This window comes from Dermacentor silvarum, chromosome 10, assembly GCF_013339745.2.
Source record: "Dermacentor silvarum isolate Dsil-2018 chromosome 10, BIME_Dsil_1.4, whole genome shotgun sequence".
Classification (NCBI taxonomy): Eukaryota; Metazoa; Arthropoda; class Arachnida; order Ixodida; family Ixodidae; genus Dermacentor; species Dermacentor silvarum.
The window spans coordinates 102,370,674-102,390,311 of NC_051163.1; the positions used below are offsets into that span (position 1 = coordinate 102,370,674).

Sequence of the window (19,638 nt, forward strand, 5' to 3'; positions counted from 1 at the left end):
CAAGCAATAAGAAGGATTTGCATTCGTTCATTTTGCTGCCGTTTATTCATTCGACCAAATCTCGTGCTACCACAAGCATCGAATCAACGGTAGTTGACTGTATAATTTACCAACAAAAATACATAAAACGTAACGGTGAACGACGGCAGTGACAACGGTAACAGCCATTGAGTGCTGACGAGGAGGTCCATGTTGATCCACTGTTCAGCGAGCTGCGAGTAGCCTCGGTGGACAGCCGCCTGTGCCGCATGGTGGCCAAAAACGTGGCACAAGCCGTCCACCAGCTGGCTGCCCGGTGTGAGCAGCTGGCTGCCCTGGAAGGCTCGGACGCTTTGCAAGTCAACGGCCCAGCCACCGCTGCTCAGCAGTGCAATGCCAGCCTGCTGCACCTACTGCACCTCTTCCAGACGCAGATGGACACGGTGAGCGCCCCTCTGTCTTCTTTTCCTTCAAGGTTAAACACAGAATTTGTGTAGAATGTTATTAATTACTCTTTTAACCACTATGTGATCACGGTGGTTGAACAAAAAATGCCTCAGCCTGGAGTACACCTTCCAACAAGTCTTCATCAGGGCATTTTCATGAACCAGTGCAACTCAAAAAGTGTACATAGGAAACAAGACACAAGAAAAAAAATTATGGTTGACGCCAATTTTGGGCTGTCCAGAGAGGTCACGATGCAGCGCTGGAGCTCGGTCTCCCCGTCTCGACGTGGGTGTGGTCCGCGGATTCGTCGCCTCTCTGAGAGGGGGCAACGGAGCTTCTCAGGACCTTCATTAAAGTTCTTTGTCTGTCTGTCTGTCTGTCTGTTGATCGCTTTTTCAAAAGAATCGGTAGAACACGAAAATGAAACGTGTCTTCACAGAAGCTGTTGCGTGTTTGCTTCGTGAACTCGCAGTCCGCTGCAGTGAAAGGCGCACAATTTGTGGGCTGGCGACCGTGCTGCAGGTTTAAGTGGCGTCCTGTTGGCGAGCAGCGTCCAGCTGCCGAGTCACTTGAGTGACGGTACAAGCATTTCGGTCCAACTCCATAGTGTCTTGGGCAGCCATTCGAGTTGCGACACGCTCAGGAATGCGAGTGGCAGATTTCGCAGCATGCGCCGCGAACACGTTCTGCTTCACACTGGTGTGTCTCATGCCGAACCAAAGCAAGATTCGCCCTCCGCCGCCGTTGCCTTTCTGCGCCGCTTAGCGCAGCAGTTTTCTTAGTTGTTTCCATCGCAAGCGAAGCAGTAGGCAGCATGTAAGCACTGCTGATGCATGTTGAAGCTGCTATCCATAGGCGACGAGGTGCCACAGGCTAATCCGACGCGAAAGACAAACCATATGCAGAAAGTGCCAACACGAGGCTATACCGTGTTCGAGCCTCCGGTGCACTGTGACTACTGTAGTGCTCCCTGTCGGCACTTGTTAGTATCACAATGCAGTATTTCGCTTCACTGCTCCTAGATGGCGGCGCCATCCCTGTCAACAAAAGTTCAAGGTGTCCTCAGCTATTGCCAAAGAGTCGTGATGGCAAAAGCCTTGTAAAACCTACTGTAATTCACCTTAATCCTCTTTTATCCACCCTAATCCACCGTAATGCACTCTAATCCACCTTCATCTACCTTAATCCTCCATAATCCATCTTAATCCACCCTTTTCCACCTTAATCTACCCTAATCCACATTAATCCACCCTAATCCACCTTAATTCAATCTCTAATCAATCATTAACTTTGGTAATCGTCACGTGATATATTCTGTAGCTCACAACGCTACCTTGAAATAGATGTAAGCCTTTCGCCTTAACACTTATTTTACTCGTTGGCGCCGAACGTCACATCCATTACATCTTGTAAAGGAAGTTCATCGCTGATCCTGGCATAAAACACTTTCGTGTTAAAAATAGGGACAGTGGGGTGCTAAGTAGCTCCCCCACTGTCTCCAGTTTTTTTTCTTGTGTGTCTTGTTATTTCTGAGTTATTAGTTCTTTATTATTTCTGAGTTCAAGAAAACGTCATGCAATACCAACTCACCCAAACTGCCCTCATTCATCATGGCAACAACTGCTTGCCTTGGTAGCATTTAAATCACTAAATTATTTCTTTAAATGGGGGAGGAGAGTAGGTGGGTACGTGGAGGGCAAAGGTCGGAGGCGAGGGCAGTTAAGCTGTTCAAAAGCAGAGATTGTTGGCTGATTGTGAAATGACGGCAGGGTTGTTGGAATGGTGTAGGGGCGACAAAAAACGGAAAAGTACTGACGACAATTCCGAAGAGAGTAAGACTAACAGAGCACGTACCAGTGAGTGGTACGTGCTCTGTTAGTCTTACTCTTTTCGGAATTGTCGTCAGTACGTTTGAGTGTGGGCATTAGTCATGTGACAGCTCTGATGACCAGAACTTCTATATCAACTCCATCGAATTTTAATCATTTTACTGTCTAAAAAGGACACATATTTTGCAAAGTGTTATGAACTAGACCTGTGTACTTGAGCATCATTGAAATGAGATCTTCACGCTCCACTTTATAGCAATGTGTAGCTCTCCGTTCAGCATGTACAGTGTAGACCGCTTATAACGTAAGTCGCAAGAGTCGCGAATATCTGCACTATAAGTGGTACCGCACTATAACCAAAACAACGATTTTCAAGCCCTGCTTGTATGGAAGCATGTAGACCAAGCATTTCGACACGCTTTGTACTTTTACGAGCACATCGCGATTACGTTTTTGCCAGTGAGTTGGCGAAAACTTAATCGCGATGTAGCCGGTGCTGTTTAAGTTCGACAGCTTTGCACCGATTCAAAACGAAACAACAGTTTGCCGCAACCGCTGCGGAAAAAACCATGACTGCTATCGACGCGATTATGAATGGCGGCTTTGCGGTGCTGAAGGCACGCATGCACCGAGTCTGGACAAATTAACTACCATTCGCTGCAACAACTGGCGGTCGAAACTGCGGTTGCTATCTATGCGATCATCGATGGCGACTACGCAGTTTTTTAGGCACGCGGCCGACGCGTGTACAGAGTAAAAACGAAACTACTGTTCGCCGCAACCGCTGCGGAAAAAACCGCGGCCGCTATCGGCCGCTATCGACGCGATCGTGGACGACGACTACGCAGTTACGAAAGTTTGCGGCCAATGCGGTGTTATGCGCAGCGGTAAACGCAAGAATTCTGGCTTTAAAGACACAAATAGGCTCGAAGTGTTCCGGTGCTGCTGTCATTCACGTACGTTTTAAACTGATGGCTGTGGCGATGCGGACTCCGCCGTTTCGTTTCGGTTGGACGCTAGCGCCGTTCTTGCTCTTTTGCGTCGCACGTTTGCGCCGCTCCTCGAGCTCTGAAAGTAGTCCGAATTAACCGATGTGTGGCCATATAAGTCCGAATTAACGTGAGTTTGATTGCATTGAATAATGCACACGCCGGCCGAGAGCACGCGCCTTGTTGAGAAGCGTGCTCGCTGCCGCCCTTGTCGGTGAGATTTTCCCGCGGAAGCCGCATTATAACCGGTATTTCGTCTCATGCGGCTGCACTGTAAGTGGTATGCGTATTCATGGAGTGCTATGGGAAAATTAACGGGAGTCTGAAAAGACCGTACTATATCCGGTCCTGCACTATAAATGGTTACGTTATAAGTGGACTATATTGTAATGCACTGTGTATTTATCGTAAACTTCTGGCATATCACCTTGTTACGGTGTTTTTTTTTTTTTTACTTTCAGACGGGCTAGCATCGTCTACAGTGGCTCTTTACTTATTGTTGTCTTGATGTTGTGTCCCTCCTTCCTCCCACAGTTATTGTGCGGCAATACAGTGGAATCACCTGAGGCTGCATCTATAGTGAGAACGGCTCTGCAGGCAAGTGCAATTTCTCGCTTTTTTGTCAATCTGGTCAGACTAACAAATTTAGTGTCACTTTTTACGGAAACAGACTGTTCACTTTGCCACCATCTTATTATTGAATACATTACCATTTGTAATTAAACTCCAGAAAGCTTACAGATTTAACCAGGAATAGAAATTATTTTTGTTAAGCGATACATGTGTGTCGCAACCTACTGCTTAATTGGTTTTCTTGTATCTACTGTTCTAGTGTACTGCATATGTTTGTTTCAGTTTTTTAAAATTCTTTTCTCTGTTTGTGTACTAGGTTTCGCATTATAATACAGTTACCGTCTATACAGTTGAACCCACTTATAACGATACCGGTTTTAACAATATATCGGTTATAACAATGAGAAGCTGCTGCACCGTCAACTTTTGTATGATTCTATGGTGAAATAACCTGCTTACTACAATGCCCCATGCCACGTTATCGGTTATAACGTTGAAGTCTGACTACTGGGTGTGCGTGTCAAAAGGTAATGGAATGCGAAATCCTTGAAAACAAAAAAGAAAAAGAAATTTGAGCTGCTGTACACCGCGGACGATTTTCCAGCCTTCTCCGCATCGCCAGCCTCGCACGCCTCTCTCCCGTCGCCCTTCCACCCCTGCGAACATGAATGAGCTGCACCGGTGGCTCAATGCCGCGCCACCCTCTGAAACACGAATGGACTGCATGTGGTAGCGCCGGGCGCTGCTCTCAGATTGTCAGGTTTCACAGTAATCTGTAAATACATTTTCATTTACCGTATTTTCCGGTGTATAAGACGCATTTCTTTTTCTGAATTTCTTATCAGTGCGTCTTATAGAACAGTGCAACTTAAGTAAGTTGTTTTTTGTGGAAAAACTGCTGTCAAAATCGGATTCAATGTTATGGCCACGAGCGTGCTACGGGTTCTGTGCGCGCTATCGAGGTACCAGGTTCTTCTCGTGATCGAGTTCCCGAGCGCCGTTCGAGAAGGACAGAGGAGCAACGCAAGTGGCGGCAGGCTGACCGTGAGTTGACCGACCCCGAAGTTGTCGCATCTGCAGATCGCTGTCAAGATACGGCGCGCGCTGCTGTGCAAACTATGCAGTTTCTACCAGAGTACAACCCCTTCCCCCCCTTCCCTCCCGTGCTGCCTTCCCGCTATCCTCCCTTGTGTGCGATTAGACTCACCATCGCACACTTCCACTCTCACATACAGCATACGGCACGCGGGGACGATGTTATCGTCCTTGGACCTTATATGGAACATCGCGGCAACCACAGTGGCGTATCATTGCTGTCGCAATTATATAGAAAATATTGTTACGCGAAGAACGAGTCAGTAAGACGGGCAACTATTTACAGGTTGTATTTACAACAGCGGTTGCAGCGCTGACCGGTTAGGTTCACCGCGCGAGCCCAGCTCGTTCTTCCTCTTCTTTTCTCGAGTGATGGCGCCCGCGCGCCTCGGTCAAACAATCAAATACCACACGCGTGTAGCATAATCCCCCGGCGGCAGAAGCGACGTCCCGGAGCGTCTAAATGTCATCACTGGGAGGGTGATACTGCTTCAGTCGTGTAACGTGCACGATATCGCTGAACTGGGAAGCAGATGGGGCGTCAGGGGCGATCTCGTATGTGACGGGAGTCACGGCACGAAGCACTCGGTAGGGGCCTGTGTAACGCGACAGCAGTTTTTCTGATAGGCCGACCTGATGCGACGGAGACCATAGAAGCACCAAAGAACCAGGCGGGAAGTGCACGTGTCGGTGTCGCTGGTCGTACAAACGCCTTTGACTCTCTTGGGAGTTCAGAAGGCGGTCACAGGCAATTTCCCTTGCGTGAGCAGCGCGGGTGACGGCATCAAGTGCATATTCACTGGTGGGTGCCGCGTGAACAGGGAGAGTTGTGTCGAGGGGCAGTGCTGGTTCTCGGCCGAACAGGAGGAAAAATGGGGAATAGCCGGGCTGTGTCGTGGCGCGAGGAATTATAGGCAAAGGTGACAAACGGCAGAGTGAGGTCCCAGTCTGTGTGGTCTGAAGAGACATACTTCGCGAGCATGTCTGTGAGAGTGCGATTAAGACGCTCCGTGAGGCCATTAGATTGCGGATGGTATGACGTGGATAGCTTGTGCCCTGTGGCACAGGACTGCAGGATGTCCGCGATAACTTTTGACAGGAATGTCCGGCCACGGTCTGTGAGAAGTTGTCGCGGAGCTCCATGTAATAAAATCACGTCGCGTAAAAGAAAATCGGCAACATCTGTGGCGCAGCTTGTAGGGAGCACTCGGGTGATGGCGTAGCACGTGGCGTAATCTGTGGCCACAGCGATCCACCTGTTCCCAGAAGTAGAAAGAGGAAAGGAACCAAGTAAATCTAAACCAACCCGAAAGAATGGCTCCGCGGGAATGTCGATTGGTTGTAGGTACCCAGCACCTCCACCACGATGTTACGCGAAGAACGAGTCAGTAAGACGGGCAACTATTTACAGGTTGTATTTACAACAGCGGTTGCAGCGCTGACCGGTTAGGTTCACCGCGCGAGCGCAGCTCATTCTGCCTCTTCATTTCTCGAGTGATGGCACCCGCGCGCCTCGGTCAAACAATCAAATACCACACGCGTGTAGCAAATATGGCACCCATACGCTTGTGTGTGACCCGTGTTCACGGAGTGAAACACCACTGTAATTTTTTTAAATCGCTTACCGAACGAACAGGTGCATCTTATACACCGGTGCAACTTATGTACATTTTTTTTTTCGAAAAACTGCCGTTTTGAGGGGGGTGCATCTGATACAAAGGTGTGACTTATAGGCCAAAAAATACGGTATGAGGGATATTTTGATAGAGGTGCTGAGTGGAGAGGTTAATGAGCGCCAGTGCGTGGTTGGAGAGATAACCATTGTTTGAACTGTGGCTTTGCTCAGTGTGTCATTTCTGCTTGGCTCGTGACGCAGTCTGTGGAGACGGTCATCCAGAGCATTGTGCAGCCGCTGCTGTCTGCTGTGAGCCAGTCTGTCGAGGCCATCATTCTGACCATGCACGAGGAAGACTTCTGCACGTGAGAGCATGCCCCGTCTCCTCCTTCTCTTATATGCACCCGGTTTGTCGTTGGCGTTTTCACACTGCATGACAACGCTGCTGGTGGACAACTAAGTTGGTGTTAACCATTAGACAAATGCACCAAACAGGCCATGACAGTGATCGAGAAATGACGTGACAAAAGTGGCACTTTCGGTGTTTCCTTACGGGGGACAACTTTGCATTGCTTAATTTCATTTGTTTGTCGCCAACACCAACTTTGTACAATTTATCACTCTGCAGACAGGCTTTTGGTAAAAGGTTTGAATGGACGGAGAAGCTGCTAGGCTCTTGATTGGGCCAGGCTATGGGGAAACATCGCCGAATCTTTGCATGCCAACAGCAATGCCTTAACACACAGATGGACAGGCTGAGATTGCATGCCAGCAAATTTACCGCTCATTTTGAGGCACATGTGTCCAGCGTCTAACCTGACTGGGCACCTGCTTTCTAGAATGAAGGAGTGCACATGCTCCTCCGAACGTGCGTAGCCATGGACAGAGCTTGGCTGAATGTGTCAAGCGTCAGCAAGCATTGATACAGGCATCTGCTGTCATCGTTGAAAACACTCATTTTCGCAGCGTCTCTACTAGGGGTATGCGAATATTCGAAACTTAAGAAAAACAAATCAAATAGTGTGCTGTTCCTTTCGGTCTTTGAATCGAATAGTCACTCTTCATAATAATACAAATATTTTTCTAATCTTTTTCGAATATTTTTCTAATACAGCAGAACCCCGCTGATATGTTTTTCACGGGACCGTAAAGAAAAACATAAGAGCCGGGAAATGCAAGAGCCGAGAAACAAGAAAAATTGAGAAATGAAAGTAGTGTTGAACTGCACACAATTCTTACGTGTGCAAAAAAGTCAGAGTTTCGCCTCAAAGCCGAAACATCGATTACGATAGCAAATTAGTAGACAGTTTTATACAAAGTAAGGATAGTAGTTTTATCGTCCATGTAAATTTCTAAACATGTAAATTCGCTTATTAACTATATTAACAAGCATGGTGTCAGCGTGCACAGGCAAACATGAACACATCACACTCGATAAGCGCGGACACGCGCTGTCAAAATGCTGGCGTGAGGAAGCGCCGCAGCAGCAGCGAGCGATGTGAGCTTCGTGCTGTCTATTTCTTCAACGCAAACTGAGCACCGAGAACGCACACAGCATGCAGAAAGCTACGAGCCACCATCGCACCTGCACTGCCTAGACTTTGCCCCCCACACAGATCACTTTTAAGATACGGCACGCGCGACCGTTCACCACCGCGCAGTATGCAGTTGATGCCAGAGTACAATGCCACCCGCTATCCATCCCTCCTCCTCACCCCCGGTGCCTCGAGCGCGATGGAAGAAGGTGCACTTCTTCCATGCTTTTCCTTGCTGCGCGTGAGATTTAGCCGCGGTCGTCGGCACCCCTTGCAAGCTTTCACTCACACATACGGCGCGTGGTGACGGCGTTATCGCCCTTGGACTTTATCTGAAAGATCTATGCGCCAAAACCAATTTTAGGGTCACAATGCGTTATAGACACCATCTGCTTTTGCTAGCGGAAACCAAAAATACGTCATAGGTGTCGCCCCCGGCACCTCGGGCGGCCAATCCCATTGTCAAGCCACCAAGTCAAGCGACATGAAATGTCAACATGGCCGCTCGGGCCGGCGCGGGGTGGCAGTTCGCAACGCATGATGCGGGAACAGTCCACAGTTCCGACGCAACAGCAGGGTCGCCAATGCTTTGAGTCCTATGGGAGCTATGCCAGGACCGGCCGAAAACGACGTAACAGCCAGGAAAACGCAGCGCCTGGGAACATAACAGCGGGGTTCTACTGTACTAAAAACATCAACAGTGTCCATTTAAACATAAAGTTAGAGTAATAGTACGGTAAATTTCATCTCCGCAGGCATAGTGCAGACATAACACGAGAGCTTAGGTAGTGGAGTAGGCTACCACACTTAGAGAGCCATACTTTACTGGCTATACAGCAATCATTTGCACTCTATGAACAGTTCTGTGCATGGATGAAACTACTGGTTTGTTCCAAACGCTCTATTTGTGCTTTTAATAAACAGCGCTTCATAACGTGCTATGTCATGATAAAAACGTGCTAGCGCTAAGAATACTAGGATGTGAACATTATTTTATAATAACTGTGAAAACAGTTATTCATTATTCGGAAAGTATTCAATATTCTATTCCATTTGTATTACCCTAGTGCTTCCTGGCCAGCGCAGGTTTTCTATAGAACAAACGATTACTGCCTTCTTTTCAAGATTGTGTCAAGAAAGCAGCCTTAGCTGCAAAAAACCTATGTGCACTTACTATTAGGCACGTGGTAAAGAACCTTAGGTAGTCATAACTAATCTGGAGCCCCTTGTCAACAACTCTTGTACCCGCAGCCCTGCTGTGGACCGCATGGCAGCCCCTGATGCTCCCTGCTCGTTGTACATGCGCGAGCTACAGCAGTTCCTTTCCCACTGCCAGACTGACTTCTTCTCTTCGTGGCCTTCCACTGCGGCTGTCACGCAAGGGTGAGCTCAGGGGAGGGGTCGCTGGCTGCTTTTAATGGGTCCCTGCAACACACATGAAAGGTGCAAAATGTGCCTCACAGCAGAGACCATCTCCTTGCAAATCATCTTCAACAGAAAGCATTTTAATGTGCCTGGTATGAGCAGCGTCAAAGCAGAAGACACGTGGTGTGACACAAATTCCAATACAATGTGTGTGATTGTTGGTTATATGGTCGCTCTAGCTAGGTGTTGCTTGCTGGTACGGTCTATTGCACATTGGATTGTGTGTAAAGTAGGTTGTACCAGCTACCTTCTGTTTGGTTCTACATACGACCGGTCACACCACCAGTTACCTACATGTTCCTATACTGTACATTTGGATCAGCTGTCTTCCTAACGTGTGCCACGTTGCATGGGATGACACATTGTACCTTGTGACTCCTGCTTTATCGACAATCTGATGGTGCCCTTTTCCACATCCTTGCAGAATTCTCATTCTTTTTGTTGTTCCTACTGTGGTCAAAGCCAAACCGCATGGTATACTCTAGCATGGCACTAGCATGATGTGCATGTAAGCTCACCAGGCTTCAGTGATCACACTAAGCTTTTGTATTGGCATGTCATCCAAAAATTGCTGGTTTAACGGAACGGAAGTGAATCTAGTGTTGAAAACCGGTAACCGGATACCAAGAAACGAATATTCAGAATATTCGGTTTAAATACCCGGTTAGCCAGATATTCGAATATTTGGACACGAATATTTGGTGTCGCTAAAGGAAAGGTAAGGATTTTAATGAGAGCAGATATCGGGTTTGCACAAGCGGTTGCAAGATAATCTGCAAATATAAGAATACAAGAGAGAAAGAGAGGTAATTTAGGCACAAGTACAGAAGAACAAATATCCGGCTATTCGAATATCTGGATACTATTAACTGAATAACCAACTGAATAACCAATCACTCCGGTTATTCGGTTTTCAAATTCAAATAACCAGTGAATTGAATAACCAAATAACCGGTTTTTCCGCAAAACCGGCTTGATGTTGCTGCACTAGTCACAAGTGTAGTCGCATGCAATTTTTATGTTTTTGCACTACATCGCTCACAAGCCGTGCCGAAATGAAAACATTTGATTGGTGTGCAAGTGGGCTTATTGGGATGTTCAAGGGACAGGAAGACGCCGGTGCGGATCAGAGAGCAAATGGGGGTAGCTGATACACTAGTTGCCATTAGGAGGAAGAAATGAAGTTGGGAACGCCATGTAGTGCCTAGTGCAGGTAACCGATGGTGTAATTAGAGTTACCGAGTGGGTGCCAAGAGAAGGGAAGCGCAGTCGAGAATGGTAGAGAATTAGGTGATGGGATGAAATTAGAAGATTCGCAGGCATAAAATGAGGTCTGCCGGGAATAAAATTGCTGCAAGAGGCCTTTGTCCTGCAGTGGACGTAAAGAAGATGATGACAGTGATAATGGCTGAGCTTTGTAGGTCATGCGAAGGGATGCATCACATTGGAGGCTGCTTAGCACAGTCATTAGTGTAGGGCGTATTTACCGTACCAAGTCTGTGCTTATGGTGATACCGACCTTTCTGTTTTTTCATGAGGGTAGTACATGCAGCTCGATCTACTTTTTAAAATTTCTTGTGCTGCCTTCTGCCGCATGGCATTGGAAACATTTGGGAAGGGTGCCGGGGCTTTCGCCTGTTGACTTGTGTACGTATGCCCATGTTGAATGTGCGTTGGGTGTGTTTTGTGGGTCATGATTAATTATTATTGGCTTCTCTGGGGCAGCATGTGGTGTCTGGAAGCCATGTAGCACTCACCGAATGCTGGTTGAGAAGGACTGAGTGCGCTGTTGTGCTAACAGTGCGGCCAATAAAGGCACGCTGTGTTCTGTCTGCCGACGCCTTGTAATTTGTTGTTACTGATTTCTGCACTTGCAGCTCGCCTTTTGTATTCATTTTTACACATTCTTTAAACATTTCGCATATTCAAGAAGCCTTTGGGCGCTGCCCTCTGCGACGGATTTACCAAAGCGGTGCATTTGTTTACATCGACATCTACAGCAGCAGATCTTTGCTAGCTTCAAATATTGTGAAAACAGTGCACCGCTAATGTTAAATAATGTCAAAATGTAGCAAAATGCCATCTGTGCGTGTGAGCTACGTTGTTCCACCCAGAGATGTGTCAATATAAGCAACCGAGCCCCTTAAATGACAAATGTGAACCAGATACAGTTGAGTCCCGCTACAATGAAATTCAAGGGACACGTGAAAAATTTCTTTGTGGCGGAACTTAATTGATGCGAAACTGGTATGTATATACCACCGCCGCAATGAAGCGGTTTGAATTATCACTATTTCAATGCATATTTGGGACAGAGTTGGCAAGCTTGGCAAGCTTGCACTTACAGGAAATTTTATTTCCAGAAGTCGGTCAGTCTGGATTTCTTACGCTTCACGGTAAGCAAAGGCGTTACACGAGTCTCACAGTCCATTCAAAGAGCTATCACAATGTCATTGTCGTGGGTTCTGATAACTTTTCTGATGAGGTGAAAAGGATCCATTACTTTCAAAGCAGTCGCCGGAGTTCGTGTGTCTAACGGATTGGAATTTTCCCGACGACGAGAGTTTAGCATCTTGTTGACAACAGCGGCTGCAGCGCGGCCTCTCGGGCGCTATCTTGAAAGCAATCTGCGACATGCACAGTGAGTGCCCACGCGGGCCTCATCTTCAAAGCCATCTGCGATGTGGGCAAAGTGCAACTAGTGCCGATAGAGTCGTGTGCGCTGTGCTTTCGACGTTTATAGTTCGCGGTGAAGCGAGAGACAGCACAGAGGACAATTCGCTCGCTGCTATTGCTGTGCCTTCTCACTCCAGCGTGTTGACACCAAGTTTCTGCGGTCGTCAAGCGAGATGTGTTCATGCTTGCGTGACACCGTGCTCGGTAATTTAGTTAGCGAATGTTTATAAGTTTATACGGCTAATAAAACTACTATCCGTAGTTCGTATAGCTGTCTACTAATCTGCTATCGCAATTGATGTTTTGCCTGCGAGACTTTTTCCTTCCGCTTTCTGCCTCGGCATTCATATACAGTTAAACCTGCTTATAACGAACCTCCATATAACGAATTCCTGGATATAACGAAGTTTTTCGATTCCCCGCCGTTACTCCTTAGAAGCACATGTATTTGAGACCTCTACGTAACGAAGTGGCAGCGGGAGACCCCCTCGATGTAACGAATTTCCCCCTCCGACCACCTAGAGATTCTGCCCCAAATTTTGTCATTTTTGCACGAGCAGCAACCGGAAGCACCTTCTCTGCCGCGATGGAATGCGAAGCGATCGCACGTGTGCGTGCGTGCGTGTGCGAGGCGGCCCTGCATCCCTCGACCCGGCGATCTTGCCGCCGCGGGCGTGACCTTTCCCCCTCCCTTCATTCAAATCTGATCCTGCTGCTTGCTGCAGCTGGCCTAGCCCGCCAAGCCGGCACTCTCTCCTTTTCCAGCTGATGTTGCCGACGCGCTGGTACACGCTGTGGCACATCAGACTCGATGAGCGCGGACACGCGCTGTTAAACGCTGGCGGCGTGTGGAAGCGCCGCTGGAGAAGCGAGCGAAGTGACCTATGTGCTGTTGTCTATCGCTTCAACGCAAACTGAGCGCCGAGAACACACAGCACGCAGAAAGCTACGAGCCGCCGATGCACCTACACTGCTAAACTCTGCCCCAATGCAGATCGCTTTCAAGATACGGTCTGCGCGACCGCGCGCCGCCCCGCTATCCATCCCCCCTCGCCGGTGCCTCGAGCGCAACGGAAGAAGGCGCGCTTCCTCCCTGCTTTTCTAGCGCGCGCGAGATTTAGACGCGGTCGTCGGCGCCCCTCGCACGTTTTCACTCGTACATACAGCATACGGCGCGCGGCAACTGCGTTATCGCCCTTGGCCTTTAGGGTACGGCCACGCTAGCGGCAAAAACACGCAGCAAGAACGCGCGTCAGAAACACGCGGCAAAAGCGGCAGGAATCGGGGGTCTTGCGGCGTGTCACGCGAAATGGGTTCTGCGGCAAATTCCGCGTGCCGCGAGATGAAGAGCCAACCAAGAGCGACGAGGATGACGTCACGGAGCCATCACAACCGGAACGCCGCCGGTCCGCGCCGGGTTTCCAATCGACGATCGTCGTCTCTCGTGGTCTCTCGCATGAAACAATGAGCGCTCGCGGTGTTGCTCGCCCGTTCGGAGAGCGCGGGAGCTTATCGTGCTGTCGCGCGGCGAGACGCGCGTGCCACGGTGGCCTCGCAGCAAGGCGCTGACGCGCGGCAACTTGCCGCTCGCTGCATGATGCGCGCGTTTTTTGCCGCTAGCGTGGCCGTACCCTTATATACGGAATATCTATGAGCCAAAACCAATTTTAGGGCCACAACGCGTCATGGACACCATCTTTATATAGCAAATACGGATCCCAAGGGCCATATATTGCTGGCGGTAACCGAAAATACGTCATAGTTGTCGCCCCCGGCACTTTGGGCGGCTAATGCCATCGTCAAGCCAGCGACATGAAAAGTCAAAATGGCCGCTCGGGCCGGCGCGGGGTGGCAGTTCGCAACGTATGATGCGGGAACGGTCCACAGTTGCGACGCAACAGCTGGGTTACGAATGCATTGAGTTCTATGGGAGCTGTGCCGGGACCGGTCGAAAACGACGTAACAGCCGGGAAAACGCAGCCCCCGGGAACATAACAGCGAGGTTCTACTCAGGGGCGGATCCAGGTTTTTTCTGAGGGGGGGGTCAGCTTCTGTCGATGATGATGATGATGATGATGATGATGATAGTAGCCTTTATCATTTACCGAAATTCACCGTTTCTGCTCACGATAAACCCGCGTTTTATACGGCTAGAGCAGCACCTGTAGCCTACAAGGCTTGAGAGGGCAAATCACTTTTTTTTTTCTTCTTTTTTTGTATTTATTGCCAAGAAGTTCACGCTGTTTTTATTCCCCGGCCGCCACTGTCATCATGAAAACGAGTGTTACCTCGCGCCATCTAGCCCGCCGTGGTGGCTCAGTCAGTTCAGGCATTGCGCTGCTGAGCACGAGATCGCGCGATCGCATCCTGGCCGCGGCGGCCGCATTTCTATGTAGGCGAAATGCAAAAACGCCCGTGTGCTTGCGTTGTAGTGCGCGTTAAAGAACCCCAGGTGGTCAAAATTAATCCGGGGCCCTCCACTACGGCGTGTCTCATAATCAGAACTGGTTTTGGCACGTAAAACCCCAGAAAGAGGAAGAAGACCTGTAGCGAAGCCAGGTACGGTTTCTCCGTGCTTATAGGAAAAGGACGTTACCCAATACAGCCATGTGCTTGGCGGCTGTGCCTGATCATGCAGGTTGTTCAAAACTAAGCTTTATGGTTTTCTTAAAATTAGGCACTGGGAGGCACGCGAAGATCACCTGTGCAAATAAGTTATGTGGCCAGGGGGGCACAAAGTGAGATGATAATTATCGCTGTGAGCAGCCCAATTAACTAAAATTGAACAATTATTTTTGTCGACTGCAGTAAGTGGGTATGTTTGTATTGTGAGACGTTGACCAATGCGATGCCTTTATTTCCGAGCAGTCGCCCGAGTCAGAGACGAAGCACCGCACGAGACAAAAGATGATGATGAGTCGTATGTACAGATGACGACGACGATTTGCACAAATAGCGCTCACACAAGATGATGAGTCGTTTGTGGAGATGACGACGACGATATGCGCAAAATGCGCTCACACTAACTTCCCCCCTTCAGGAAAGCGGTCAGCAAGACCGCAAACTAGAAAGGGTAGGTACGGCGAATGTAGGGTTTCAGGCGAGATACGTGAACGATTTCCGTAGTGCGGCGGCGGCGGTCAGTAGCTGAGCTGACAGGAGTGACGCTGTAGTTAACGGCCGAAGTTCGTTGCAAAACGGTGTAGGGGCCGAGATATCTGTGGAGAAATTTTTCACAGAGCCCCGGTGCGCGAACAGGTCTCCACAAAAGAACTTCGTCGCCTGGGCGGAACGAAGCAACGCGACGCGTCGCATCATAGCGAATTTTCCTTTTGTCCTGAATGGTATAGCGGTGTTGGCGCGGGCAAGTTCACGGCACCGGGAGAGGCGAGCGGCAAATTCCTCAGGAAGAGACGCGGATGGAGCAGCAGGTGCTGAAAGGAGTGTAGTGTCCAAGACGAAAGACGGCGCACGACCGTACACCAGGAAGAAGGGACTGTAATTGGTTGTACGTTGGACGGCAGTATTAAACGCAAACGTCACAAAAGGTAGGATGGTGTTCCAGTTGGTGTGATCGGGTCGAACATACATTGACATCATGTCAGACAAAGTTCGATGAAAACGCTCCGTAAGACCATTTGTTTGCGGATGGTACGATGATGTGGTCTTATGGATGGTGTCCGAGGCCTGAAGGACTTCACGGAGGACATGCGATAGGAACGTCTTGCCACGGTCACTCAGGAGGACACGAGGTGCGCCGTGGCGCAAAACGATTCCGTGCACGAAAAACTCGGCGACTTCGGAGGCAGTACCAGAGCGAAGAGCCGCTGTCTCAGCGTAGCGCGTTAGATGATCCACTGCGGTAACGATCCAGCGGTGACCAGCGGGCGTGAGTGGGAGGGGTCTAAACAAGTCTATGCCCACAATTTCGAAGGGGGTGTACGGGCATGGTAGAGGCTGCAGAGGACCGGCTGGAAGGGATGTCGAGCGTTTTCTGTGTTGGCATGATGCGCAGGAGCCAACGTATTTGTCGACTGAGGTGGAAAGGCCCGGCCAGAAACAACGCGTTTTGATGCGGTCGTAGGTCTTATGAAAGCCCAAGTGGCCAGCCGTCGCGTCGTCGCGAAATGCTTCCAATACTTGGAGTCGAAGTGAGCGAGGTATTACTGGCACCCACCGGTTACCGGAAGGATGGTAGATTGATCGAAATAACGCTCCACCTTGAAGCTTAAAACGCGAAAGTTGTCGTCTTAAGCGACTGTTGGGGGGTCGTGCCAAGCCAGTAAGTCGGTCGATCAGCGTACGGCAGTATGGGTCAGTACGTTGGAGTGAGACGAGGTCAGTAGACGGGAGAAAGTCAACTGAGGCAACTGACTGTCCCGGGCTACTGGGCGTGCGCTGAGACGTGTGGCTAGATGGTGACGTGCATACCGAAGGTGAAGCATGGGCGTTTGGGGACAGCGGGCAGCGCGACAAAGCGTCGGCATCTTGATGTTGTTTGCCGGACTTATACGTGACAGTGAAGTCATATTCCTGTAAGCGCAGTACCCAACGGCCGAGGCGTCCAGACAAGTTTTTCAGGGACGACAACCAACAGAGAGCATGATGGTCGGTCACAACTGTGAAATGGCGGCCGTAGAGATAGGGACGAAATTTTTGTATTGACCACACGATGGCGAGGCATTCCTGTTCTGTAATCGTGTAGTTGCGCTCAGCAGGAGAAAGAGCACGACTTGCATAAGCCACGACTTGCTCTTCGGACTTCTGATTCCGCTGCAGCAGGACAGCGCCAATTCCATGCCCACTGGCATCAGTGTGTAGAATAGTCGGGGCCGTTGCATCGAAATGACGGAGCACGGGCCCTGACGTGAGAACTCGTTTGAGGGTCTGGAAGGCGGCTTCACAGTCGTTCGACCACACAAAGGACGCGCTCGAAGTCAGAAGTTTGTGTAGAGGAGCGGCGATGGTGGCGAAGTCACGAACAAAGCGGCGGAAGTAGGACGCCAGTCCTAGAAAGCTGCGGAGTTCTTTAAGAGCGGTTGGTGGCGGAAATTGCAGTACTGCAGCGATTTTATCGGGATCAGGCTGGATGCCATGCTTACTGACGACGTGGCCCAATACTTTAATGCTTCGGCTTGCAAAGCGACACTTTTTAGTATTGAGTTGGAGACCAGCTTTTGCTAGACACGCGAGAACTTGGTCTAGACGTTGTAGGTGCTGGGAGAAACTCGACGAAAAGATGACAATGTCGTCCAAGTAACAAAGGCAGGTGTTCCATTTTAAGCCACGGAGTACTGTATCTATCATACGTTCAAACGTAGCTGGTGCATTGCACAATCCAAAAGGCATCACGTTAAATTCAAAAAGGCCATCAGGTGTAGCAAACGCAGTCTTTTCTTTATCTGGCTCATGCATGGGAATCTGCCAATATCCGGAGCGCAAGTCGAGGCTCGAGAAATACTCGGCACCTTGTAAGGTATCCAAAGCATCGTCAATACGAGGCATTGGATAAACATCCTTACGGGTAATTTTGTTGAGCGCCCTATAATCGATGCAAAAGCGCACAGAACCATCCTTTTTTTTTTTAACAAGCACAACAGGAGAAGACCAAGGGCTTGCTGAAGGCCTTATAATGTTGCGTGTCAGCATGTCGTTCACTTGTTCTTCTATAACTTTTCGCTCCGAAGGTGACACACGGTACGGGCGACGGCGAATGATGCGAGAGCCGTCTGTTTCAATTCGATGAGTAGTTACAGTGGTCTGACCCAGGCCTCGCGAAGAAACGTCAAAACAAGCTTCATGCTTCATTAAAATGGTGAGGAGTGCATTGGTCTGGGCCGGATTGAGATCTGCACTCAAGGTGGCCTTAATAGCACCAGTGTGGCCTTCTGCGGGCGTACAATACGCGGAAGATGTGGCAGGCGAAACACTGACGACACATACCGGCGCAGCCGTACTACTCTCCGTGGCGGTCGTCGCGCCCGGTTTGTTTCTACTGCGGTATTCGCGGCCACATTTCTCGCTACTGCCGTCGGCGTCAGCAGGATGAACGACGGGGCTATGCTACCTTTGAGCGAGACAGCGCACCTAGGTTGGATTACTACGTTCCCGGGCGTCACCCAGGTGACAGGCGCGGCTACGCCAACTTTGAGCGAGACAGGACACCTGGACCAGATTCCTCCGTTCCCGGACCGTACACAACCTCCTCTGGTCGCTCTCCTTCACCTACCCAGCACCTCCACCACTTGTGAGACGTTGACCGATGCGATGCCTTTATTTCCGAGCAGTCGCCCGAGTCAGAGACGAAGCACCGCACGAGACAAAAGATGATGATGTGTCGTATGTACAGATGACGACGACGATATGCACAAATAGCGCTCACACAAGATGATGAGTCGTTTGTACAGATGACGACGACGATATGCGCAAAATGCGCTCACAGTATTGAAAACCTAGAGGCTGTCGTGTTTCTACACAGTATCAGTCGGAAGAATTATTCTAGCGTGTTCGTGCTCCGAGATATCCGACTCCAAATTTCAATTGCACTGCGCAGAGTTATCGACTCGACGCGAGAGCGGTTTATGCTTTGCGTTGCTGTGGAAGGGAGGCATTTTGGACATTTTTAGGGCATTGACATCTTGATGGGTGAAGTGTTGTCATGAGATTTGTGCATGACAACACCAAAGTTAAAGCGGCAGTATGAAATATTCGTTAGCATAGCTAAAAAGGTTTCTGCTGTTGATGGTGCAGTTGTTGCTTTTGATTTCAATAAAGCTTACAATACTTGTAAATCAGCAGTCACTTTATTTGCGTAGCCCAAACAAGGACCATGCCCGGTCGTCTAGTCACCATTACGCACGCGCACTGGCCTCCGGCTTCTCCGCTCGCGCCATTATCTCGGCATGGCAGCTGCCGCCATCTTTACAGGCTGCGCGGTCGCGTGTTACGACAGCGGTTACGGGTTCTTCGATTTTTTTTTTTTCGCCAGCCGTGAGGGGAAGGGGGGCAGTTATTATCTTTGCCAATGCCTCCGCCGCGTTGTCAGACTAAACGCTGCACCCAACAGCCGCGTCACATCAGGGAGGAGCTTTGCGCTGATCCTCACTCTCTTGCATGCGTAATCATGCGAACGACAATTAAAATTTGGAGTTGGATATATCGGAGCATAGACATGCTAGACGAATTCTTCCAAGTGAAACTGTGCAGAAACACGACTGCCTCTAACTTTTGAATACAAACATACACACTTACTGCAGTCAATAAAAAGTTAATTATTCAATTTTAGTTAATTCGGTTGCTGACAGCGATAATTATCTCACTTTGTGTCCCCCTGGCCACACAACTTATTTGCGCAGGTGGTCTTCACGTGCCTCCCAGTGCCTAATTTTAAGAAAACCATAAAGCTTAATTTTGAACACCCGGTATATCAGCCTGTATTGTTTCTTAAAATAAAATTTGGGATGGTCTGTCGCAGG

The 19,638-nt window shown here is 49.3% G+C and overlaps 1 protein-coding gene across 1 annotated transcript in view; it reads left to right on the top strand.

Moving 5' to 3' along the window:
• LOC119466388 (conserved oligomeric Golgi complex subunit 5) overlaps positions 1 to 19,638 on the top strand; it is a 53,819-nt gene that overhangs the window by 17,105 nt on the left and 17,076 nt on the right. Inside the window, exons 12-15 of the mRNA XM_037726897.2 lie at positions 209 to 422; positions 3,779 to 3,841; positions 6,789 to 6,892; positions 9,314 to 9,445. Of these exons, the coding sequence (XP_037582825.1) occupies positions 209 to 422; positions 3,779 to 3,841; positions 6,789 to 6,892; positions 9,314 to 9,445 (513 nt within the window). The remainder of the gene's footprint in view (positions 1 to 208; positions 423 to 3,778; positions 3,842 to 6,788; positions 6,893 to 9,313; positions 9,446 to 19,638) is intronic.